Raw genomic sequence first — 25,989 nt, 5'->3', positions numbered from 1 at the left:
AAGTTTGTAATTTCAAATTTTATTTTTATATTGGTGAAACACAGAACCTCTTCCGAAAGAGGCAGCATCTGCAGAGCTGTTACAAATACGCTTCATACTCTAATACACCTCACAGGTTTGGAAAAGGTATGAATAAAGCACAGTTTCACATTGTATGAACACTTTACACTGTATCTGGGCATACAAATTCAGTCATATTAAAAAGGTAATTTATACATCTGACTTCACATACATATTTCAATATTTCAGCATCTTCATACAAGCTTACTTTTGTTTTTAAATAGTTGGCATCAATTCTGGAAATAATTTTTCTTACTGCAAAACAGTATATTTTTACTTTAAATTATTTAAGTGATAAGTTACAAAAAAAGTACCAATTGTTTTGGAAAGTAGAAACAAACATTAAATATGTAATACAGACACATCTGTTTACAATTACACATTTACTAAAGGCAGTAACATTCCTATTACACTTTTATTACCTAAAATAGGGGAGAATAGATTATATAAAATAGATATCTAGTTTTCCAACCATAGCCATCTTTTCATATTTCAGTCTTGATTGCAATGTTGCAATCAAATATTAAATTTTTATTCTCCTAGATTCATACAAGTTCCTTTCATTTTAATGAGCTTTGCTAGCATAGTACAACGAATTTTTGCCCTTAACTTTCCTTAATCAGTACATGAATTTTAGTTGGAAAACCTATCAACATGAAAGGAATTGTCAAGCTAAAACCTCACCATAATACTTTGAAAAATCAGTGGTTAGTGTCTAAAAGTGTTTTGGATAACACAAAAAACAGATGCTACTAAAGTGCTTTGTTTCAGAAGTGAATGCATAGACTTGTAGCCTTATCTTACACAACATGTTAGTGTTTTATCACTGGGGTAGTTTAAACAAAAACTGCAGTACTTTTTGTCTTACTAACAGATAAAAAGTACACTAATTTTCTTCACTTATGCATGTCACACTCCCTTTCCTCAGATATCCCAGGTTACGTGTAACAGGTAATCTTAAATTCCCAGTGTAGTCACTAAAGTTCTCCTCACACAAAAGTACTGGGAACATCAATCTATCCTACAAGAGCCCCTCTTTTAGAGCATAATGTAGGTCCATGAACAGTCAAGGAGTCAGAAGTTATTGAGTTCATTAGAGTAAGCTACTCCAAAAGTTACATTTGTTAGTACTGTTCAAAGGACAAGCCACAGATCTTCAAAGCCCTCTCACCAGTCTTGACAGAAAAGCAAAACACGCACACTTACCAAATTTTATAGAAATCAAGGTGTGCAAGCAAACTTCCAATATCCATGTCCCTAGTACAATGTGACAATTTAAAAAAAAAAAAACAAAAACAAAAAAACCCACGCACACGAGGAAAGCTCAGGTATTTTCAAACAACTTCACATTTCTGATCCAAGCTTCAGTCCATTACTACACAATTTGGGCACACAGAACCAGTTTTTAAAACATCTATTCTAGCATAACATAGAATAAAAGACTTATCAATGGGAGCTTCTATCAACAGTGCATGTCATAATAGCCTTGCCTGACCAATGTGGTACATATTCAAAGTTTGCACATTCTTTCACAACATTCCTAAATCAGATATCATCGATTCAAAAGAGCTTTTTCACACTTGTACATTTAACCAAATTGTTTCAAGAATTCTCAAAATTTCTGAAATAATCTGATGCCTTAACATGGTAGAAGCCACAGTATTAGCATTTATACCTTGCTTCTGGTCTAATGCTCACTGCAATTTAGGAGTCATGGTGCATCATGAATTCCCCCCCCCCCCCCGTCAGATTCAGAATGACTTCATCTACAGTAGACCTTCACGGGTTCTTCCATAGAAATTTCTGCAGAATTGAACTCTATGGTCACCTATTAGGCATGGAATAGTCAAACTGGAGTAGTCAAATTTAGTTTGATCCTGAAGAACATGCACTAGATTTTTGTGATGATTTATACTTAAGTTTTTCAAATAACTTTGATGGGTTATTAATGGGAACTTTGGACCAAAACTAAAAAATGCTAAACAGACCACTTAATGGCTACATTATGCTTTAAATAACTGCAGAAGAGTACTGCTGATTCCAAATTTAAATCAACTCAAATTTTTGAAGAACTGTTTTGAGCCATTTCCAAAATGTTACATTTCACTTAGATTTTTGCTGATTTCTTTTTTTTTTTTTTTTTTTTTTTTGCAAAGGCTTTTATTTGGCAAACAATACATCTGCAGTCTTTTAAATTGATTATTGTTGCCTCCTTTCTCCTTTGCAATATGTACATTACAAACAGCATCTCAAGCTGCATGCAAATGTATCACCAAAGATCTCTCGAGAATATTGTTTCTTTAGATGAAAGATAACCCCATTATTTTCCCATAGGTATCTGAAGAAACTTGCAAGACAGCTTCATATCAGTTGTCCTAGTTATTTTCCACACCCTTTTACACTCCTGGATAATGCTTATAAAAATAAGGCATTTAAAACAAATCCCTCTACAGGGTAAAAATGTTTTCAGAATAAATGGAATGGTCCACACCCCACAGGCTTAAGCTTGGATAAATATCTGATCTGAAGTTTGTCTTCTTTATTCAGATACTCAATGTGCTAAAAACTACACCAAGATGAATAACCTTTAAAACTGCCAAAGTGGAAAGAAATTACAAACATATTATAGAGAACCAGAAGAGCTAGTCAAAATATTCTAGAATCCAATGATTTGAAACTCTAGTTGTTTCAATACTTCTCCCCAATCTGATTTAGTTTTTTTTAACCCATGTGCTTTACAGAAGACACAATATTATTCAGATATTACAATCAAAGGAAGGCAGTGCACTCAGGAAGTTCTTACCATGTATAGAATGGAATCCCGAAATGCTTCAACAAGTGGTGGCCTATCATGCTTTTTTGTAATAGTACCCAAAAGCTGTCAAGTCAATACTAGCATTCCAATATCATGATTGCAATGAAGCGCTGGCAATTCTGGTACCTTTGGATATGCTCAACAACCACAAACAGCAAGACTGATATTTAACATTAAACATGTTTACAACTAGCATAGTCCACCAGAATATTCATCATCTTCCTCCTCAGCATGGGAGCCAACTGCGGCCGGTCCTCCTGCTTTGTCCAGTGCAGTAACTGGTGATTTCTTCTTAGTTCCTCCTCCTGGGACCACCAAACTAAGAGCAAGCTTCGCATACTGACAACAACAAACATCATGACAACAGGTTTAGTGTCCACATTGTCATAGGGCCAAATCCTACTTGCCTTTCTCTAAAAAGAATCACAATGAAGTAAATAGGACTACATGCCTACAAGTAAGGTGAGCAGGATTTGCCTCAGTCTATTGACTACACTCAATTGGCAACAGTCCATTATTTTGTAACATTCTGTTCCAATAGCATAAAAAGAGACCTAATGCATGCACTATTCTCTCTGTGCTAAAGTGATTAAATATGTACTATGAATTCTGCTCCTTTATAGGATAATCATTGCCATGTTGCACAGTACAATTGACAGGTTTCAGAGTAACAGCCGTGTTAGTCTGTATTTGCAAAAAGAAAAAGGAGTACTTGTGGCACCTTAGAGACTAACATTTATTTCAGCATAAGCTTTCGTGAGCTACAGCTCACTTCATCGGATGCAACTGACTAGAAGTTTAAGACAAGCAAATCTCATCAATGCAGTTTTTTAAATGTGCAGCACTACATATTTTATCTATTAACCACCACATAAGTGGTCTTTTACAGAAGCTTTTTCAATCAAGATGGCATCATCTTTTCAGATTTTAAAGTTATATTAGGTGAAAATTAATAAATATGGTTAGAAAACCTACACTAGGATGATCAGAAGTTTCTATTACTGCCTTTCTACAATTTGCAAATACGCAGGTGGTGGGTTTTTTTTGTTAACATCGCAAGTATTTTCTTGAAAGGAAAAAAAGACATCTTTCTTTAAAATAGCAAATGGCCATGCTAACTCACTGTAAAATTACAAGACCACTCTTGAGAACTGAGCAGTGCTTGCAACTCCTCTTGATATCAATAAAAGCTGAAGGTGCTTAGCATCTCAGTGCCAGTCCACGGATTTCTAGCTAAAATGGACTTGTACAAATAGTACTGTATTTCTGAGCTGAAGCATTAACAGCAGAGTTTTCAGCCATGTTGGGGACAGAAGGGAACTGAACTCAGATGCTATTCAACAATATTCCAGCCAATTTTTCAGACAGACTTATGAATGCCATAAGTTGCTCATTCATCTGACCCTTCCAGATAAGAGGGAAGATCAGAGGAATGTGGAAATTTACAAGTGGTGAGCAGTAAAGTGGAAAATATGAGAAACTGGAAGGTGGGGAGAACAAATCCAGGACAAAACATACAATAACTCCAAACCAGTTCTCTTTTTCTTACCAGGAAAAAGGTTTATGAAAATCCACATGAAATGTTAACTTACATCATTGTCCATGTACTTGAAGAGTGGTGAGTTGCAGACATTAGAAACTTGATCCTGGTCCTGATTGTCATAGCCTTCTAGAAGCTGTTCTAGTGCTGCACAATCTTCACTTCCATTGAATCCCGGTATACTAAAAGAAACAAAAAGTTCATTTAAAACATTTAACTTGTCCACTCAAAGCACTCAACAATTTGTCTATGTTTACATGTTACTGATTAAGAGTAGAGGGACAGGCAGCTGGAAGGCTTGTGTTTATAAAAATTTATGGTATTGCTTAAATAAAAGTCTTAAAACCCAGGCTGAACAAAAATGCCTAATGGGATGAAAATTTTTTACTATACGATCATCTAACCATGCCAATTATAAACAGATCATCAATTTTTTTAAAAAATATTTAGTCCTCTGCTTGGGACTAGTTGTCTGCATGGTCCCAAATGATAGAAGTGCCTTAAATCTCATGAGTTTCTGTTAACTAGTCATAATATTTTCCTTTTACAATGCATGTATGGAATCATAAGTGTTTGAGACTAGGCAAGGTAAAGACTTAATTAAAAATGGATCATTTTATCTTATCTTTAAAATTTAAAAGAAATGTATGATATCTGGTCTTAAGCTACGAAGTGGCAAGAAAATGGTAACACAAAATAAAAACAGTAAATTTAATTGGCAACGATCAAAAAGTCCCTTATCAGTACTGAACATAGTTACAAGAGCTAATCCATCTCTGTTCAGTGTATGAAAGAGACAGATATCAAGATGAGGCAGCACTTAAAATGATTAAATATTTTTAGTGAAAGAATGCCAAGAGCAACAACCCTGTATTGTTTGCTTAGCTTTTAATAAAAGCTGAATAAACAGATAATCTGGGAAGAAGGAACAGAAAAGGGGAAGAGTAGTGAACTGAACAAAATTCTTCTAGCTGTTTAATTTTTAAGCAAATAGTAAATCAATATAAATATTTTCATTTTTTATTTTAAAGGTATGTATGTCTTGCTATTAAACTAATAGTATATTAATAATAACTACAACTGACCATTTGAAAATAATGTTTTTCAAATGGTAGTCTTCCAAAAGACACTGCACTGTTGTACTATAAGCCAAACCAACAGAGTACAGGATTCAAACCTGTGGAAATATAGACTTGCCACATGGCTCTTTAATAAAGATTAATTCATATCAATCTTCAACATAACCAAAATTTAAGTATGAAAATAATGGAGGCAAATATATGTCTTACCTGTAACTTTCCCTGACACATCTTTCTGCAGCAACATAGTCATGTCTATGAAGATGAACTAAGACTTGAGCAATAGTTTTCTAAAATAAATGAAGTGACTGATCACTCTTTAGTAACCAAATGTAAGATATTTAACTTCTATTATGAATTCAATACCGAAAGTCCTGTTGCTTGCTCAGGATAGGTGTAAAAAGAACACTACAACCAATGGCACAATTGCCGTACACCGTTCCCTACTCCACATTCACAAATGAAAAAAAAGTGATGGGCTCTGAAAATACTGATCTACACCGGCTGTGGATCTGTCCCATCTTTTAAAAAGTAGTGTAGAGGAAGAGATCAAAGTGGACCAATTCTGTTGTAACTTTAGATTATCTGAACCTAGGTTTACAAATTTAGAACTGAAAGACAAAATTATTCTAACAAGAATTTTGAAACCACAAACCAATTTTTTGCTTATTAGGATTTTCTGAATAGATATGCTTATCATTTGTCCAAAAAGTTAATGCATTCAAAATATCTAGCCCCACTTCCTGCCATCAGCACACTTTTAGAAAATAAATTAACATGTCTCCTATTCCACATAGCCCAAAGAATTATTTAAACTAACTGTATTTGCAGGTTCACCTACACAGATATTTTATCTTTTAGCATTTTCAAGAAGATCATCAGAAAGCTGCAAAAACCATTCTGATTATCCGTGACAACTATCTGCATCATTTTCAAGACTATTATCCTGACACAAGACAGTTAAGGGGGTAGGTGAAAGGAGGGGATAGCCACCCAGGAGGTGCTCATCCAATAAGAAGTTTATCCTGGACTGCAAGGCATATGGTGCCATTCAGTTAGAGGTGCTGCAGACACACAGGCCAATCAATTTCCCCTTTGCGCATTTCTATTTTATAAACAGAAAAGAAACATTCACTCAAGTCTTTACCTTATAACATGTTGGATAATTTTCAACTTCTTTATAAATACTTTTTTCCTTCTGAATAGACAATGCAGCCTCATCTAATCTAGAAATAAGAACAAACACAGAAGGAAGTGTGAGAAACCAGTGTAAAGAAATCAGTGATTAGAGCCTTATGATGTGCATATTTTAATGTTTGTAGGTGGTAAAGAAAGCACAAGTGCTGTAAAGGCATTTCAGTAGTCCACATGAAGTCTATTAAAAAAAGAGTTCATATTTGTGTCTAATCAATTTTTTTTCCTCCAGACTGAAAAAAAAAACCACCAAGACACTGTTTTTGTTTAAATCCACTGGCATTAAGAATCAAAGTAATCTAAACACTAAAAATTATCGAGTCTTAAAGTTTTCATTTGGTTTTCAATCTTGATGGCATCAGTGTAACATTGCAAAGGTTAAAACAAATACACATCTTTCAGAAATCTTGTTTTTTTTGAGTTACGAGGTAAAATACTAGAGTGAAATCCAGAAATCAGTGCTTCAGTGTGAAAGCAATCCATGCCACATGCCAGTAAAGTTTAGTTTTATGCTAATCAGAGCTCCAACACATGTATGTCCTATACTTTTCTAGCATTTCTGTCCCTGTCATTTCCAGGTCCCAGACTTACAAGAAAACAAAAGCTGTAATCTTTGAAGTCAACCCAACTCACAGAAGGAAGTCACAATCCAGTGCACATTACTTTTTTTAAATAAACACTCATGCTGATAAATTGTGAGTACCCTGCATAAAAGTTTCAGACAGGGCTCATTCCAGTACAGAGCTGAGCTCTGGTCTAAACTGGTGTTTAAATTCTTGCTGGATCCCACCAGAATGTTCAGCACCCTACATGTGTAAATCCAAATAATGCAAAACAGAAAGGAAATGGAATATTTACTTGCAAATATCTTGGTGGTCAGTTATGTTGAGCAAGGATCATTTCAGGCAGTGGAAGTCCACAGAGAGCTAATATTTCCAATCAAGCAGTCGTACATGCACATACTGCTGAAATACAGCAACTATTTTACAAGTCACAACAACATTACAGTTTTTGTACAGGAAGTAAACACTATATCCAACTGAAACTGCAGAGTCAATTTAGGTAGGAAGTACATCAAGGCTAATGACCCAAGAGTTCACACTGGATATTTAAGGAGGACAGACATGGTCAGGACCTTCATGATACATCGCATCCAAAAGGTGACACCTTTAGCAGCACAGTATCAGCATCAAGCTGGAGCACTGATCTGGCACTGGAAGGGACAAATGTCGGCTACTGAAACATCAATTTATGTGAGAATGTTTGGCATCATCTTGATTTTTTTTTTTTAAATAAGACTATCCCCCCATACCTACAGTATAGATTTTAAACCACACATACATACACGCTCATCATAATCTACATATAAAATGAGTGAAACTCGTACTTCAGCAGGACTGTCCAAGTTTTCCATCCTTTTTATGCCTGAGAAATAAATATACTTGCAATGTGAACACAAATGTTTTTAATAAAGTACAAAAGTGGGTCTTTTCAGACAAAAAAGAGTAGGTGATTTCAGGTTGCAAAAAATAATAACCCTGCCTAGTACCCCAGAGAGGCATTTTTAAAGTTTTGCATACATTTAAAATTTATCAAAGTACTTGCTAGTGTTTTGTAACAGATGTAAAAACCATGCCATTTCAGAGAACTTAGGAACTCCGCCTTCATGGTCTACTATTTTAGATTTTTGAGCGTAAAAGAATTGCTTGGTTTTGGAATAGGCATGTAATCAAGTAGCACAGGATTTAAAATTTCATTAGCCACTCTAATAGAGGTTCAGATTACATTTGTCAGCTATAAATCACCAACTTCATACTCGAATCAATCAAGCTATTTTGGATTAAAGTTTCTAGTTACTATAACTATTAAGGACTTCACATGGCAGCTAACTGATTCAATATATCATAATTCATTTCCCTACCAAAGATTTTCTTTCACTGAAACTCACAAAACAATCATTCAAAGAATATGAATATTTTAGACTACTATTCTTCTGAAGCAGAATCAATGACATCCACAGAAGTACAGTAGGAAATCCCTGATCTGCTCACACAAATTATGTCTAAGACTGCTATTGTGATTGATGATGAAAAACTGACTTTCTGTTTAAATTATATGCAAGTTACTTGATGTTCCAAACCTCAAGTGACATCAGACACAATGTGGGCTCTATAAAATCAGTATGACTATCAAGCTAGTCTCAAAAACATTAATGTACACATCAGCTGACAGTCCTTCCACCCATGTAAATATAAGAGTTTTCCTTTTATATTATCATTGTTGCTTGCTATTACAGCACACACTCAAGGCTTGACAAAATTTAATTAGGAACACAGACTCAAAGACAGCCTTATAGTGAGCTATAGGTTGTAGTTATATATGTTTATGCTAAATCATGGTAAAATTTGGTACTACTAACCAAAAGAATTAGAAAAACAGGTCAACCTCAGGATTCAAAGTCAAATGCTTCACCCTTGATTCAGAATCAGACACCCGCATATGGGTTGCTTTGGTTGGGTAAGTCACTTAATTCCCCTACTTAATATTCTACACCATTTACACATGAAGAAATCTAAAGTGTACCCAGTATTGTGGGGAATAATTCACACTGATGAAGAACTTTAGAGATGAGCCACACCAGGTTCTCAATCATTCATAATTCGTCTTCACTGAATTAGAGGAATATTAAACATTTTATAGCACCACAAAACAAAACAAGAAAAAACTGATGAGTTTTTCAGAACTCGGGTATAGCCAGCAGAAACAAACTGGATCTTAGTTTGACAGGCACCAACATAATCTTCTGTTTCCAGATAGTGACTTTTGAAGAGGCAGTATGTAGATTCAGTGAAACTCAGCAGTAAAGATTTCAATTATATTTAGAGGAAAACATAGGTTTTCAGAACACAAGAAGAGTTATACCTGCGTCCTCTGACTAAAAGTCTTGAGGCCTTCCCTAGTAATTCTACAGCCTGCCGTAAACGTTCTTCATTCTAAAGGTGCAGAACAAAAACAAAAGGTTTTACACATTTGTGACTTTAATTCTATGCAACTTCTCTTCTTTTTAAAATGAAACACAAACATAAGGTATGAGCTCAGGTCAATGTGGGGTTCTCCCATGGCCTTAGTACTTTTAATCAGCATTCTGCTGTGTAACATCTTCCCAATGTCACAGAACTGCTGCAGAGCTCCCACTTCTTGGGCAGTCCAGCAGGAGGGATAGGAGATTAAATTCAGATCCTATACAGTGGGGGATGGAGTATTGGTAGGGAAGGAGCAATGCTGGACTCTGCACCTTTACATTAAATATCCCAATAGGAGCGGAGTGACTTCCTGTGCAACATTATTTACTCACTGCTGTGATAGAGAACAAGACAGAGCTCAAAACTCACCCTCACATTACAGCTATCTGTGTGCAGAGTTATTTTAGGCTGACTGACCTTGAACACTTCTTCCTTGTACTCAATCTTTATTTCCTTACCAGTCTTTATTTCCTTTGTTGTTCAAATTAAAATGGTAGTACTTACTTCGAACACTGATGCTGTCTGCTGATAGAGTTGTACAGCCTTTTCTGGGTTCATACTTTCTATTAGCCTGAAATAAATACAAGCCAGAATTATTATTATTCAGCTCAGATAGTAAAGTTTTCTCCTAGTACAGGATTCACACAACAGTCTATAAAAAGGTAGCACCAATGTTTTGTGATTTGTCCTAGCTACCAATACTGCAGGCTTACTTTCCAGCCCGTTCCAGTGCAATAGCTGCTGTGTCAGGTGTTCCATTCTCCAGGTACATCGTACTGGCCTTCTCAATCAGCTGAACTGCTTCAGGAAGTTTTTGCATCTCCTGTAAGAAAAAGTTGGGAGAATAACAGTGTCAGGAACTATGCTAATATACAACAGACCAAATGAAAGTATTCTGTATTGCATAGCATTACATTTGTAGAGTTCAGCTCCCAGCAATGTAAACTACAACATCCACAGTGCAAACAAACATCTCATCCTACTTTTCCCTCCACCTGCCTATGATAAATCAGAAAAGTTGGCTGATTTTGTTCTTTGCATTAGCCACATGATGAAATAACCGAATGAGTACTCACACAGTGGAGCTACAGAACCAAAGCAGCCAGTCTTGTCTCCCTTTGTCATGTTTCAATTTTGGAATAAATAAATCAGTTCCCTGGTAGCCACACTTTACAGTTTGTTTAGAGGGCACATCATCGGAAGTGGACATATATACGGACTTTTTGTAGTACTTGATTTGAACCCTGAAATAATGATTCTCTGAAAGTCTGTTTAACTGATCAACATCTGGATTACAAGTTCACTTTGAGTTCCCTAAAAACTGGCTTATGGTGGTTAATTAGCTTGTTTTACTATACACTGATTTTCTATCCCCTAAATGATGTTTTCAACTGTTGGTTAGACTCATTCAATAAACTGCACAGCTATCAAGTCATTATTGCATGCAAAATCACTAACAAGGTTGTGGCAAATGTGATTAGAAAACTAATTCCTGTTGACTACAAGATTTATGTTGAGCTAAAACAGAAGAGCTAAGGTATGGGAGCTGTCACCAAGAACTATAATATGTCAGCTTACTGAAGGATCACAAGTTATATAATGGTCTGTTAACAATGCCTTTGTATGTTAAAAATACCAATCACAGTGCATGTGATGAAACTATAGGATATTCCACTCATGAGCACCAAGACTGGTTTGATGAACAACAACAAGGAAATCCTAGCATTAATTCACCAGAAAAGAATTGCATTCTGTCACTGACAAAATGATTCTTCTTATCAGCAAAAACATGAGGCTTATCACCTGCTCAAGGCCAAAGTCCAAAGGAGGCTGTGTGACATCAAAAATATGTCAAAGATATGATGGCAAGAGAAGGCCTCCGATATCCAGGGTTTCATAGATCAAGATGACACAAGAAGCTTCTTTCAAACAACAAAAGCTACATATGGGTCAAGCTCCAAAAGGTCCAAACCCCTTACGTTCCCAGGTTGTCCTTGAGGATGGAGCCAATGCTACCATTAAACAACGCTGGAAGGAGCACTTGGAGAGTCTACCAAACCACGAATCCAGAGTCTCTGAAGACACCATCAATTCTATTCCACAACGCTCAGCAATGGCACAGCTTGCTGATCCCCCATCTTCTGAGGAAGTCCAGCGTGCCATCACCCAGCCAAAAAAATCACAAGGCACCAGGCCCAGACGGCATCCCAGCAGAGGCTTTTAAAGCTGATGGAACAATGCTCCAGCACAAACTTTGCCAACTCCTCAACAAAATCTGGACCTGTGAAGAAATTCCACCTGACTAAGAATGCCAACATTACTACAATATTCAAGGGGATAAATCTTTTCACAAGAACTACAGAGGTATTGCCCTCCTCTCCATTGCAGCGAAGATCCTTGCCCTGATGCTATTAAAACATCTTTGCTCCTTTGCCAAGGAACTCCTTCCCAAATCACAGTGTGGCTTCAGGCCATCCAGAGGCACAACTGACATGATCTTCGTGGCATGACATAGTCAGGAAAAGTAAAGAGAACCTCACCAGGAACTGTTCATGGCATTCATCCATCTAACCAAGGCCTCTGACTATCAATCGTGATGCCCTATGGAAGGTGCTGTGTAGGTTTGGCTGCCCATAGAAATTCATATCCATCATCACGATGGGATAACTGCCACCATTCTGTGCAACGGCTCAGAGACCGAACCATTCATCATTCGCACTGGTGTCAAGCAGGGCTGTGTCACTGCTCCAAACACACTTATCCATTTACCTTGCCGTGATCCTGATTCTCATCCGTGACTGCCTTCCTGATTGAATCGGGATTGAGTATCATATGGATGGTTAACTCCTCAATATCTGACGACTCCAAACAAAATCTAAAATCATGGAAATTGGCATCACTGACCTTCACTATGCAGATGACTGTGTCTTTCTTGCACACACAGGCTGACCTGCAAAGAACCCTACATCTTTTTGCAGATGCCTATCACAGCCTAAGCGGTGTCTGTCTGTCTGTCCTCCTCCTTCCCCCCCCCCCCCCCAATCGGGAAAACCAAGGTACTTTACCAGCCCTTACCTGCACAAGCTACTCTTTGTACTCCACAAATCACTATCAGTGGAGAACCCCTGGAAAATGTGGACCATTTTCCATACCTTGGCAGCCACCTCTCCCAAACAGCAGCACTGACACACAAACTGAATACAGGATCCGCTGTGCCAGCGCATCCTTTGGAAGACTACTCAAATGAGTCTTCAATTATAGAGATCCGCAAACAGGCACCAAGATCTTGGTTTACAAGGCAGTTGTCATCCTCACCCTCCTCTATTGGTGAGAGACCTGGGTAACCTATAGACAACATCTCAAGTGACTAGAGTGGTTCCAGCAGCACTGCCTCAGGAGGATTCTCAAGATCAGCTGCGAAAATGGACACACTAACATAAGCATTCTCTCTGCAGCCAACATGAGCAGTAGAGAAAGGCAGGTCATGAAACACCAACTCTGCTGGGCTGGCCACTATATACGTATGCTTGAAACTTGCCTCCTGAGGCAAGTACTGTACTCTTCTCTCAGTTAAGTCAGGGAAGAAGGGCTTGCAGAGGACAGCGAAAGTGCTTCAAAGACATCCTGAAAGTACACCTTAAAAAGGGAGGCATCAATCCAATAAACTGGGAGGATTTGGCGCAGAACAGAACACAGTGGCGCCACACCATACACCAAGCCAGAGCTCACTTTGAGGAGAGCAGACATGCTCATGAGACAGAGACATGACAAAGGAGGAAAGAAAGGGCACAACAGTTCAGCCAACAACTATGTCTTCTCCAAGATTACACCTGTCACTTCTGTGGGAAAATCTGCAGGGCACAAATTTGGCTCTTCAGCCACTTAAAAACCCACCAATGAATCCCCTTGGCAGATATGCTCGCATCGAGCGATAGCCAAAGAAGTTAATGATGCCTTAGTGTGTTTACTGCAAAGTAATTCTACCTTATGGCAATTCCCAAATGGCATGAAGTAAAATATTGTGTACCATATAGACTGTCCCATACCAAAGCTAGCAAAAGCTAATGAGTTTGGCCCATGTAAAGAAGATTATTTTATTGATGCATGTTCTTTATTGCATCTGCCTTGAAATGAGTATGGCAGATACTTTGATAGATAGAGTGTGAAGCTGTCTTGTTACACCATAGCTTCCAGGCACTTCTGGGTCCGGTGCTAAAATGTTATTTTGCTGCTTCTTACGGAAATAATATATATAATAAACACATGCCTATGCCTCCTACAGGAAAAACTCAAACATTTACAAGAACCCTTTGATTTCTGATATTTTTGGCCTGTTGTATACAGCGTAGAAAGTCTGTGGAGCTGGAGCAGAACTATAAAATAGGTAACGACTCCTCCCTCCCCCTCAACCTAGCAGAACTACCTCTGCAGAAGTCAGATGCCACAACAAGAGAACACGTGACTGGTTGCTCTTTGCAACACCATCAACCTGCCAACTCCCAGGAATTCAGAAGTTAACAATGACCTTGTCATCATTAGCCATTTTTCTATTGGGAAAATTTCATAGAAGAACAACTCTAGAGGCAGGCAGAGCCAATATAGAAGTACAGGATCTATACATTGATAGCCCTCTGATTCTGTGGAGCACTGGAAGGAGACAGAGTAGTGTCCCCTGATTATTCTATACAGGTGAACTCCCCTTCCCCTCTCATAAGAGCAGAAGGAAGAAATCTCAAGTTCAAATCTAATTTCCTGTACCTTTGAGGGTGTATCTCTGGTAAGTGACAACAAGACACACTATTATTTACCTGAACTCAAAAAATAAGCTGCTACTATGAAGTACATTAGATTGTTAAGAAAAGAGAAATGTAATTACATACATACTAAACTCAACCTCCCATCTCCCGATTTTGATTTATCAAGTTTCAACCAGGAAAGAATGTTGCATCATTTAAAATTACTGGGGGGGAAAAAAAATAAAAATAAAGGTCAACACTGGAAGTGCTAGAACCACTTTAACGCTAATGCTGCAAGCTGAAAATCGCATATATTTTACAATACAACTGTCCATGGGAGACATCTTATTGTTTTGAAACAAACACATAAATTAAGTGACCAGTAAATACCTTTAACATCATGCCAGCTTGTTCATAAGCTCTGCAAAGAGAAAAGAAGTTAGGTTTACTCAGTGTTATTTCAGTGAGTTGAAGTGATATGTCTTGCTGTGTAGCAAGAGCTACTATACATCAGCTAATGGTGAATCATGACACATACATTTCAAACACTGTACGTGGCTTTTATTTACAAAGACAGTTTCTAACTTGTGCGCTAGTGACAGATATTGCACCTTGTGCTGTATCTTTGGGGACCACTTTATTACGTTCATGAATAGTTTACGTATGATTGTATTCAACTCCATGGAGGAGCAGCTGTTGTAACACTTCACGAATTAAAAACAGTGGACAATGATTAAGGCCAGTTGCTAATACTGTAAGCAACTCTAAAGATATAGCACCCTCAGTGGTAGTTTGCATATACTGATTCAAACTGGGTTTTCCAGATATTGAGAAACAAATAAATAGCTGTGTTTATATCAGGACCTTCTTTTGATCTAGCAAATAGACACGCTTTTATCCAATGGGGCTCCAATCCTGCTGAAGGGTTGGAAGAATGATGGCCTACCAGAGTCTGGAGTGGACCACAAAGAGGGGACAAACAGTATCCCTGAGACCGTGACAGTGTTGTCTTCTATGGATCAAGTGCTTTTAACCATATTTGGAGCACTGAAAAAGCATAACGTTTCCCAGCCTAGACCAAAGATACCTTCCTGTTTCTATAGCATGTACTGTGTGTGGCAAATTTTGCACCAGTGCTTCAAACTAATCAGACAATCTTTTCACTATTTGCCATGAGTCGGAGGAATGGGAGGGTAGGAAAGGTCTGATTGCGTTTCCACTACACAGACTAGACCACAAAGACATGAAAAACATTTAAAAAAAAACAAAAAAAACCAAACACTACTAATAGAATTAAGAACAGCTAATATTATAGAGCACCATTCTGGTGATTAGAGACACTGAAGAAATTTCAAGTATGTGAAGAGAAAAATTATTTATTACCTTAATCATACATGCAAAAACCTCAAATGAAATAAGCAGATCCTAAGTAATATCCTATTGACGAACAATCCAAGAGATATTGAAACTACCCCTGAGAGGTGCTAAAAAGTCATAATTTCCATTTACTTCAATGGGATTAGCAGAGTCTCACAAGCTTTCCAGGATGAAGCCACTAAGAAGTCTGATCATCAACCAGTGAAAATAATGGAAACTTTGCCATTTAATGAAAGCAGACTTAGCCCCAATATATGTATTTTTTTAAATAGTCCCATCTTTAGATACACATAGCATACTGGGAAATGCATGAAATTAACTGAGGAATTTAAACTTACTTGGCAGCATGGAAGAGACTGGATGTAACAGAGCCAAAGTTAAGGATACAAGCCATAAAAACCTGACAGGTAATTATATATCAAAAATAATTTACTGAAGGATTAAGCAAACTGAACTTTTATCTAAATACTAGTACCAAAGATAACATTTATATGGAGCCAAAACTAATCTGATACGCATGCATGCTAGTTTTTTTGTTTTAAATAAACGTTGTGGCAAAATAAAATTCAACATATCCAACTATGAAAGAGCTGACGAAACTAAATTACATACTTTTATTTAAAAAGACTTTTGGTTACTACATTGTTTGATAGTGTAACAATAGCTAAACTTTTAGCAGTATGTTTAATGTGTACCATCCATTTCTAGACACTGCATGGCAAAAACCATGCAAATGATTAACTAAAAAAAATCCTAGAACACATATTCCCCAAGGGAGATTTCTTCAACTTAAAAGCCATGTTACAAACACGGAGATCCCATTTAAGTCACCTACTTGCAGCAAAATAAACAAACTTTTTTTAAAACCCAGTATCAAAAAAAAACAAACAAACAAAAAAAAAACCTCAAGGAAATCTAAGGAACAGAAAGCAAACGCTAGAATCTGCTGTTATTATTGTTATTATTATTATGTGCTGAGTGGTACCTGGGCACCCCAATCATAGACCAGGGCCCCACTGTGCTAGGGACTGGCCAAACAAAATAAGACGACCGTTCCTGCTCCGTAGGCCTTCTTATTTTTCATTCACCAGATAGAATTCAAGCCCTCAAGGAAACATTCTTTAAAATGAATTTTGGAAGTTAGCTAAGAAACCTTTTAATATTTAGTCTGTGTTTGTCTCTTACATCTTTCCACACCACCCCCTCCCTCAGTCCAGTTCTGATTGCTAAACAGGTATTCAATTCCTTGAATACTGAACTAACCATCAGTGAAAAGATACGCTCTATTATTTGCATGTGCTTCAGCTTCCCTCAAATAGGCGTCCTTTGCCTGCTCAAACTGTTTGGCATTCTTAAAAGCAACACCTACAAAGAAGAATTGAAGAAAAAAAACAAGTGTTTATGTTTTGCCATTTTCCTTCTTTCATCTATTGTTCAAGACGCACAAAGCCAGATTTTTAAAAGATATTTAGACACCTAAAAATACAGATGGGCATGTAGTGGGATTTTCAAATGGGAGTCAGCTGCCTAGACACTTTTGAAAAATCCAACTAGGTGCCTATCTGCATCTTTATGCCCCATATCTTTAAAAATCTGCCCCATAATGAAAGTATTTAATTACATTCTTTATCAATTTATTATTATACCTTATATCAAAGCTCATAAAAATCATTCTTAAATTATTAGTACTTTCTCCCTCTATACAATGTAGGCTAATTGGATTTTCACTATAGTCAGCCTCTCTTCTCAGCTGAATACCTGTACTTCAGTATCCTTTCCGTTCACTAACCAGAAATGATGCCAAATAAGTTTATTTTAAGGTTCTAAAACATTAGAAGTGATGTCTAATTGCAGTTTTCCTTCTAAATCAAGATCCCTGTCAACAACATAGTGCACCTGCAATAAATACCAACCTTCATAATTAGTTTTGGGCACATTACAATATAAAGAAACCTAACTAGCCAGCAAATGTGTACTTATTTAAAAATTTTAAAAATCAAAGCAGACTCAGCTCAACTCCACTACTGGAGAGCGCACGCACACACCCAGACGCATCTTTTTCCCCACCAGTTGCTATTGATGACTTACCAAAACAAAACCAAGAATTTAATATCAGATGAGTGACTGGGAATATAAAGTGTAATAGGCTAGAAAGATATGCTGCAGATGCTATTAGTGGAAGAAATAGATTTTGGAAGGGGGAATAACATGATTAGACAAAAATGAATCAAACAGAATTGGACTGCTACATTTTATATTAATGAGACACTTTCCGGGATACTTGCAAATAAGGAGCAGAAATCTTCAAGACTAAGATGTCAAAAGCATTCAGTAGAATTTCTTCTCAGTATCTTACAGGAATAGAGTCTCAATATGGAGAGATTTAAATTCAACAAAATAAAACTCAAGATAGAACACTGAGGGGGGAGGATAGCTCAGTGGTTTGAGCATTAGCCTGCTAAACCCAGGGTTGTGAGTTCAATCCTTGATGGGGCCATTTAGGGATCGGGGGCAAAAATTGGGGATTGGCCCTGCTTTGAGCAGGGGATTGGACTAGATGACCTCCCGAGGTCCCTTCCAACCCTGAATTCTATGATTCTATGAGATAGTTGTCAAAAATAAATCTGAAGCATGAGTGAGCACCAAAATGTTATTTGAAGATGGTGTTATAAGAGCACTGACAAGAGTCCCCGAAGAGCTCAAGGGAAGAGAAGTGGGGGTGGGGGGAAGAGAGAGAGAGAGAGAGAGAAGGTAGGAGGGACAGGGGAGAAGGAGGAATAGTGCAAAAAGAGATTTAATTTTACAAAGTTCAGTGGTATCCAAGACAGCAATCAGGCAAAACCAGGATGGCACTGCAATAGGAAGACCAAGACAGATTTGAGTATCACCTGCATGCATACCAATGGAAAGTTACACCATATAAACACAACGGGATCCTAAGAGCACCATCTGTGTCCAAGGGTTCCAAAAGGTTTTTAAGAAACGGAGCAGGGTACATCAGAGAGCCAACAGCAAAGCATTAACCTTGAGGAATCTGATAGATTTTTCCCCTCATCCACCTCAACTGAGCAGAGAGGGAGGGAGAGAGAGAGAGAGAGAGAGAGAAATATTTGCCCTTTAAATAGCATGCACCTTCAAAGTATCCAACAGACAAACTTTGCATATACACGTTCTCTCTCTGTCAAATATATTAGTATTGAACAAATTATAAAGCGGAAAAAGAATGAATAAAGTCAAGGTCACTTCTGCAGAGGCTTCCACTATTTGCCTCTATACAGCATTAGAAGTTTCCTTTCCTCACTCAAGTCCAATTCTTTTGCCAATCCTTGCATGGGGCTCCCCTGAAGACAACAGGGATTCCCATGCAGAGTGGACGTGCGCACACGCGCACATGCCCACACACACGTCAAGCCCCTATTTACAAACAGGGGGGAAAAAAAAAAAAAGGATTCTAACTATGCCTAACTATTTTATCCAAAAGTCCACTTAACTCTGTGTTCAACCATATTTTTCGAGCAAGATATTTAAAACTGTAATTTGCACTGAGATTCAGTTTACATATTAGTTCTAATCATTTCAAATAAATATTCGAAACACATAAGCCTAATGTATTTCATAGTAAAATTAGAAAAATTTGGTTCTTTATTTTACTCCTCGCCCTCACAACCATCTCCAGATTTACAGACAATGTCTTAAAATGATGACATCCAAAATATCAGATTAAATTACTGGATTATTTAAATTTATAAAATCCATTCCTACATATAGTCATACATACCTGCCTTTCCATATTCAGTAGCTGCACTATCATAGTCTGGTTTCCACTTTAAGAATCCAGTTTTCAGGCTGAAATGCAAAAATCAAAAGCCCACCAATAATGAATAAATAGCTGAAACGAGAAACTCTTCTTCTCACTGTCATCATATATGGTTTTGTTTCAAGAAGTGGCAATGCAGGAAGAAGAGGGGGCAGGCCAACAAGGGGCCACTGCCTCTTACCTCCTTTGAGACTTGAAACCACCCTCACCCATCCATGCGAGATGCAGAGAAATAGCAAAGAACTGCCAGATATTATGGTAAGTAAGGACCAACAATTTGGGACACACTGCTCCATCTGGATCAGACCAGGAACAGATGTTTGGCCCCTTTGGATGTTCTGTAATTTCTCGCTTTCTTTTCAGGATAAGCCTCAAATTACTTCCGCTGAGTGGGGAGTTTGGAAGGAAAGCACTTTTTTTTTTTTTTTTAAAACAATAGTGGAACAACTTGTTTCAGGATGGAGGTTTTGGAATTAGAAGTTAACTATCATGTGTTGTACTTCTGGCAGTTTAAAATGTCTGTCTACAGCAGTGGTTTTCAACCCTTTTTTGTTGGCAGACCCCCTTCAAATGGAGGTGCGGAGCGCTTTGGAAATGTTAGCCACAGTCTGCAGATACCTCCACCCCCAAAGGTCCAGAGACCTCTACATGTGTTTGTAGGGTCTACAGTGTTTGTCTTTCTTGGCTACTTAAATCATAACCTCTTTGGAGCAATGATTACATCTAATGCATTTATACTGTCCTCAACACAACAGTACCAATCTTGGTTGGTAGCCTTCTGGTGCCATCATCCTCTTTCAACAAAGAACAAAAGTAGCTATACGTAAATGCTTTGCTTTCAAAATAAGTTTGGTGTGAGCACAGCTTCACTGAAGTTGCTTGAACAACAGGCAGTCACAAGTTTTCCACCTCATCTCTTTTCAGTTTTTATTTCCGTTGCATTTCTTCTTCATCTTAGTTCTCCCATTCACCTGCCTTCGAAGCACCACTCCGCTTCCCTTTTCTCTCCATCAGCCTCCTAGTATCTGTCTCAGACTCTAGGGGTGTGGAAAATACTTCCCCTACTCCCAGTCATTCTAGCTGAGGGGCCTGTCACTGCCCCTGTCAAACATACAGCTAAGGGTAGCCTAGAATTCCTCCTTACTTGTAAGGAGTTAAGAAGCTCAGATAACCAGGTTAGTACCTGACCAACAGGACCAATGGGGAAAGAAGATACTTTCAAATGGGGGGGGGGGGAGGAGGTTGTGCTCTTTGTGTGTGTGTGGGCGTTCTCTCTTGGGACTGAGAGGGGCCAGACAGATATCCATCTTCTCCAACCCATCCTAATCCAAGTCTCCAATATTGCAACCAGTATAGGTAAACCAGGCAAGACAGATTAGTTTATCTTTTGTTTTGCTTGTGAATTTTCCCTATGCTAAGAGGGAGGTTTATTCCCGTTTTCTGGAACTTTAAGGTTTTGCCCAGAAGGGAATCCTCTGGGTTTTGAATCTGAAAACCCTGTAAAGTAATTACCATCCTGATTTTACAGAGGTGATTCTTTTACCTTTCCTTCAAATAAAATGCTTCTTTTAAGAAGCAGACTGATTTTTTCCATTGTTCCAAGACCCAGGGGTTTGGGTCTTTGATCACTTTGTAACCAACTGGTTAGGATATTATTCTCAAGCCTCCTCAAGAAAAGGGGGTGTAAGGGCTTGGGGGGGGGGATTGCTGGGGGAAGAGGAACTCCAAGTGGTCCTTTTCCCTAGTTCTTTGTTAAATCACTTGGTGGTGGCAGCGCTACTTAAACCCAAGGAACAAGGGAGAATGTGTGCCTGGGGAGCTTTTAACCTACACTGCTAGAAATAAGCGTAGGGGGGCTTTCATGCAGGTCCCCACATCTGTACCCTAGAGTTCAGAGTGGGGAGGGACCTACTCCCAGTCGTTCTAGCGGAGGAGCCCGTCACTGCCCCCATCTCGAATTAGGGGAACTGTGAGAGCTCACGGCCCCGCTATCCACGCAGGGTATTTCTGTGACCACCCCCCCCATGGGGGTTAATGGTTAATGGGGTTGTTCTCACAGCACCCCGTGTTACGGGCGGGGAGCTAAGGCACAGAGTTGAGCAAGGTCAGGCCGGGACTTAGTGGTGGAGGAGCGGGCCCCAGGCTAGTTCCCGCGCCGCACCTTCCCGGCTGGCCACCCCCGCGCCACCAGGCTGCCGGGGGCAGGCCCGGGGAGGAGACGTGGGCCTCCAGCCCTCCTCACGTTGGAGCCCCGGCCCCCAGTCCCTCCAACCGCCGCCCCGCGCACGGCACGCTGGGAACTGTAGTTCTCTCCGCGAAAGTGCGCTGGGCTGAGCTCCCAAGGCGCGCGGCCGGGAGGGGCGGGGGTGGGGGGGAAGGTTGGGGCCGGTGACAGGCCGGAGCCACGCGGAACCCGGCGGAAGCGGCTGCTCCGCGAACGCCCGGGGCCTGGAACCGCGCCCGCCCGCCCGCCACGACCCTCTCCCAGTAGCGGGCGGCGCAGCCCCTCTCCAGCCCGCAACACAGCCCGGCCCGGGGCCTGCTCGGGACCCCGGGTTGGGACAGCCCGGCCTCCCGCGCCGCGCTCACTATTTCTCCGCCTTGGCGATGTGCTCCAGCGCCTCGTTGATCTTCTGCGCCGCCATCTCGCCGGGCCGGGCCCGTCTGTACCCGACAGACACTTCCGCCTCCCACCTGCGTCAGAGAAGGAGAGGCGGGCTATGGAAAGCCGTAGGGCTCATCAGCAGACATAAGGGGCGGGGCCTGATGCCACACGCCAGCGCGCCTGCGCAGGGAGCAGACGGAGTCGATCCGGTCATACAGTTAGGGGGCGGGGCTACTGGTTTGGGGCAGACGCCCGGCTGCAGCACGGGGTCAGGACAGGAGATTAAGCGCGTGCGCAGTCCCGGCACACAGGCGTGAGGGCGCGCGGCCCACGTGCTGCGGCAAGGGCGCTGCGTGGCTGTGTAGGGAGCAGAGTCAGGGGGCCCTGGTCGCTGCTAGCAGGGCCTGCGGCAGGGGCAGTGCCAGTGCTGTGGCTCCCTGGTCTGCCCAGCTCACCTGGGGCTTCACAGCTCTCCCCATACCCCCCTTGTCTCTTATGGCCTCCACCGTGGCTGGCCTCATCCCCCCCGTGGCTGCCTCTTCCACAGCTGTTGTCGCCCAGGCAGGGCTCCAAGTCCTGCTGGGTGAGTGGTGCTCCGTTTCCTTCAACCAGCCCCTCTCATGTCCCCCTTCTGCCCGGGGGCCTCCCAGGGTGCTCCTGACTGCACCGCAGGATAACCCCTGACCAGTCTAAGGAACAGCTGATGCTGGAAAAGCCAACTACAGGGAATCCAAGAGGAGTCTTGGTTTGTACTGGCTCTGCTTGGCCCCTCATCTTCCCTTTCAGGGCAGGCAGAGGAGCTCAGCTGCCAGGGTAGTACCTACCTCTTCCCCAGAAGCCTGGCATAGCAGAGAAGGACACAAAACTAACATCAAAACCTACCTTCTTGTCATTTATAAAACATAACTTTTTTCCCCTCCTTATTGTATGTTTAATTTCCACAGGGCTTTTCCCTGGAAAACAAGACCAAAAAAACCCAATCAAACCCCAAAACAATGTGTTGGGAGTCAGTGGCCATGTCTCTTTCTCACGCACACTGCCGCGCAGTGTCCTTGCTGTACTGGGGTGATCTTAGCAAGCCAGGTTTTGCCTGACCATGTCCTCAGCTCTGAAAATCTAAAATAAGTTAGCAGATATATAGCAAGGCTACTTGCTGTCCATCTAGGCCCCAATACAGTACAGCACTTCTTGACAGTGCTCCACAGATATTCATCCCCCTTTATTCTTCTCCACCCTGCCCCCACCCCAACTCTTTCCCCTAAATCAGACACATGCCAGAGTAAAGTAAATAAAATGGATGGAGCCACGATTAAAGGCCCAGAGAGATGGCACTTTCCAGACCTGCACCTGGATCATTGCTGTCTCTGGAGCCTAGAGGAAAACAGGAGAGAAAAACTATATAGAAACAAAACAAAGAGTAGGTCAGGATTCAAAATATCCCATCACATGATAAGGGTCAATTAATACTTAGAAGTATTATAAGAGTCACTGACTGTAGTGATACTTGTTACATTAAGGGTTGTAAACTAGTGGGTCATCCTGCATACAATATCCTCAAAGGTTAGGAGTTTCTTACAAGCATAAGCTGGTAGCATCTAGGTGTATAGTGGGTTCTGAATGGCAAGATTCCTGTAGCAGAGAATGACCCAAGAAATGTCTCCCTTCCCTGTCTGTGGAAGTCAGGACAGAATTTGGTCCTAACAATATGACCTATCCTAGTTACTATGCCTTTCAACAAAAGTTTGTGTTTGTAAGGAAGTGAATTAATGGAAATGAGAAGTCACAGAGCTGCTATTTTGTAGGCATAAAATAACCCGAAATATTTGTGAAGCTCCCAACCCCACTTTTTTTTTTTTTTTTTTTTTTTTAGTTTTCTAACACTGTTCTGTTCTCTGGTTATAAAAAGCTGATCAATTCCAAATGAAATTACTTATGTGCACTGTGTGGTGATGCATTACTGGAATGACCAGGCTAAAGATTTCCAGGGATAGTATTTAATGAAACGGGGTATTCCTGGGTAACTTTTATTGTATAGACCCAGAAGCTATGAGATGGAGCTGTTGCTCTTCAATGGATTTTACATTTGGGAATGCTCATATCACAACCTCTGATGGTGAGCTGTATATTATTAACTTGTTTAAAAATGGCCAGGTTCTCTGAAAAAATGTACATGTTCTATAATAGTATAGGGAATAACAAACTATAGTCTGACACATTCCATTTAAGTTAATGTAGATACAATTAGACCTTCTGTTAGATCTTGTTATTTGTAGAAGTTATTGCTAGTACACCAGTAAAATTTGTTCCCTGCCTAACTCTCTTTCCCCCTGGATATATGTGTCACAAACTGATCCAGTCCCGCTCTCTGACCGGACTCCAGTCTATCATAATTGGATCTAACTACTGAATCCCATCATGTACTCCTTAGCTCCACTAGGTCTGGGTAGTGACAGGTCACTGTTCCTACCTCTGGGTCTCTCAGAATATGTCTATACTCCAATAAAACACCTGTGACTGGCCCATGTCAGCTGACTCAGGGTATGGCTACACTACAACTTAAGTTGACATAAATTATGTCACTCAGAGGTGTAAATTAGCCACCTCCCTGAGTGGCATAATTTATGCCAATTGAAGCACCAGTGTGGACAACACTATGTCAGTGGGAGAGCTCCCATTGATGCAGCTGCTGCCGCTCACTGTGAGTGGATTAATTAAGTCAACAGGAGAGCTCTCAAGCATAAGTTTACAGCGGCTACACAGAGAGCTTATAGCGGCATTTCAGGTTGTGAAACACTTTTGGCTTAGAGAGTATACCTCTTTTTAAATGGCCTCTGACCGGGGCACCAGAACGGAGGACCAGAGGGCCCATAGTCTCCCAACTTTTTACTGGCAGTAAGGGCAAGCGATGGGGGAGGGGGAAGAGGAGACATCAGGGGGTGGGGTCTTGAGGGCAAGAGGCAGCGTGGGAGTGGGGCTTCAGGGGAAGGGGCAGTGCAAGAGTGGGCCCTTGGGGGGAAGGAGCAGAGCCACAACTCGGGCTCTGTGGGCCCCCCTCTCTCCACTTTTAGGAAGCTTCTGCCGCCCCTGCCTCTATTGCCTTTTCTGCCCATGTGCTTCCATTGGGGAGTTTCTAGGTACCATCACCCCCTGCTCCCTGGAGTTCTGAGCAGAGAATTATTCAAAGTCAATGGCACTGCTGGTATCAAATCCATTCTCCATTGGGGTAGAACCATTTGCTCTTGATGGCTCTGTCACAGCTTCCCAGACATAGTTTCTCCATTAGGTGTCAAGTTCCTGCTACAACAATGCTTAAAGCCACACTAAAAGTTACCTTGAAAATGGAGTTTAAATATAACATGGCATTTACAAAACCAAAATAGAATTCATAAGTTGACACAGACATAATCCTCAATATATCACAGGGTCCTCAAAATGAATAGTGCTTGAAGTGGATCCTGGAACAGATGCAGGAAAAAGAAAGTTTTTGCCAAATTAGGAATCTGGATTATCTGTTCCTACAGGTTGGCAAACTGGGCAACGATGGCTCTTCCAGATGCCAATGGCTGCTCCATAGCTATGAGGAAAAAAGTCTAAGTTTCCTCTTCAACGGCCTATATAAACTCCACCGAAATCAATCAGAGTCTTTATATGCAGATTGACAGAGGAATTCCCCATGCAGATTGTCAGAGGAATGATCATGGAGGAATGAAGATTCTGTTTTTAGCTTTAAATTTGTAAGCACT

General features: G+C 40.3%; 1 protein-coding gene across 1 annotated transcript; it reads right to left on the bottom strand.

Moving 5' to 3' along the window:
- NAPG (NSF attachment protein gamma) lies at positions 1–22,409 on the bottom strand. Its single transcript, XM_038389380.2, has 12 exons — positions 22,231–22,409; positions 19,603–19,670; positions 17,105–17,189; positions 16,163–16,180; positions 14,838–14,868; positions 10,425–10,534; positions 10,216–10,282; positions 9,611–9,681; positions 6,642–6,720; positions 5,705–5,784; positions 4,468–4,597; positions 1–3,214 (listed from the first exon to the last, which is right to left on the bottom strand). Exons 1-12 carry the CDS (start codon positions 22,284–22,286, stop codon positions 3,065–3,067), a joined length of 945 nt encoding a protein of 314 aa, XP_038245308.1. The 5' UTR covers positions 22,287–22,409; the 3' UTR covers positions 1–3,064.
- Positions 22,410–25,989: the final 3,580 nt, after the last annotated feature.

The sequence above is a fragment of the Dermochelys coriacea genome, chromosome 2, assembly GCF_009764565.3.
Source record: "Dermochelys coriacea isolate rDerCor1 chromosome 2, rDerCor1.pri.v4, whole genome shotgun sequence".
NCBI lineage: Eukaryota > Metazoa > Chordata > Testudines > Dermochelyidae > Dermochelys > Dermochelys coriacea.
The sequence above is the reverse complement of the archived record's forward strand: the minus strand, read 5'-3'. Positions and strand labels throughout refer to the sequence as shown.

Excerpts from the sequence above, each read along its gene's own strand:
- NAPG (XM_038389380.2), bottom strand. The coding sequence starts at position 22,286 with ATGGCGGCGCAGAAGATCAACGAGGCGCTGGAGCACATCGCCAAGGCG. Across the intron at positions 10,535-14,837 it reads AAGCTGGCATGATGTTAAAG|GAGATGCAAAAACTTCCTGA; the intron begins GTATTTACTGGT and ends TTTTTCTTACAG. Across the intron at positions 10,283-10,424 it reads GCACTGGAACGGGCTGGAAA|GCTAATAGAAAGTATGAACC; the intron begins GTAAGCCTGCAG and ends TATTTATTTCAG.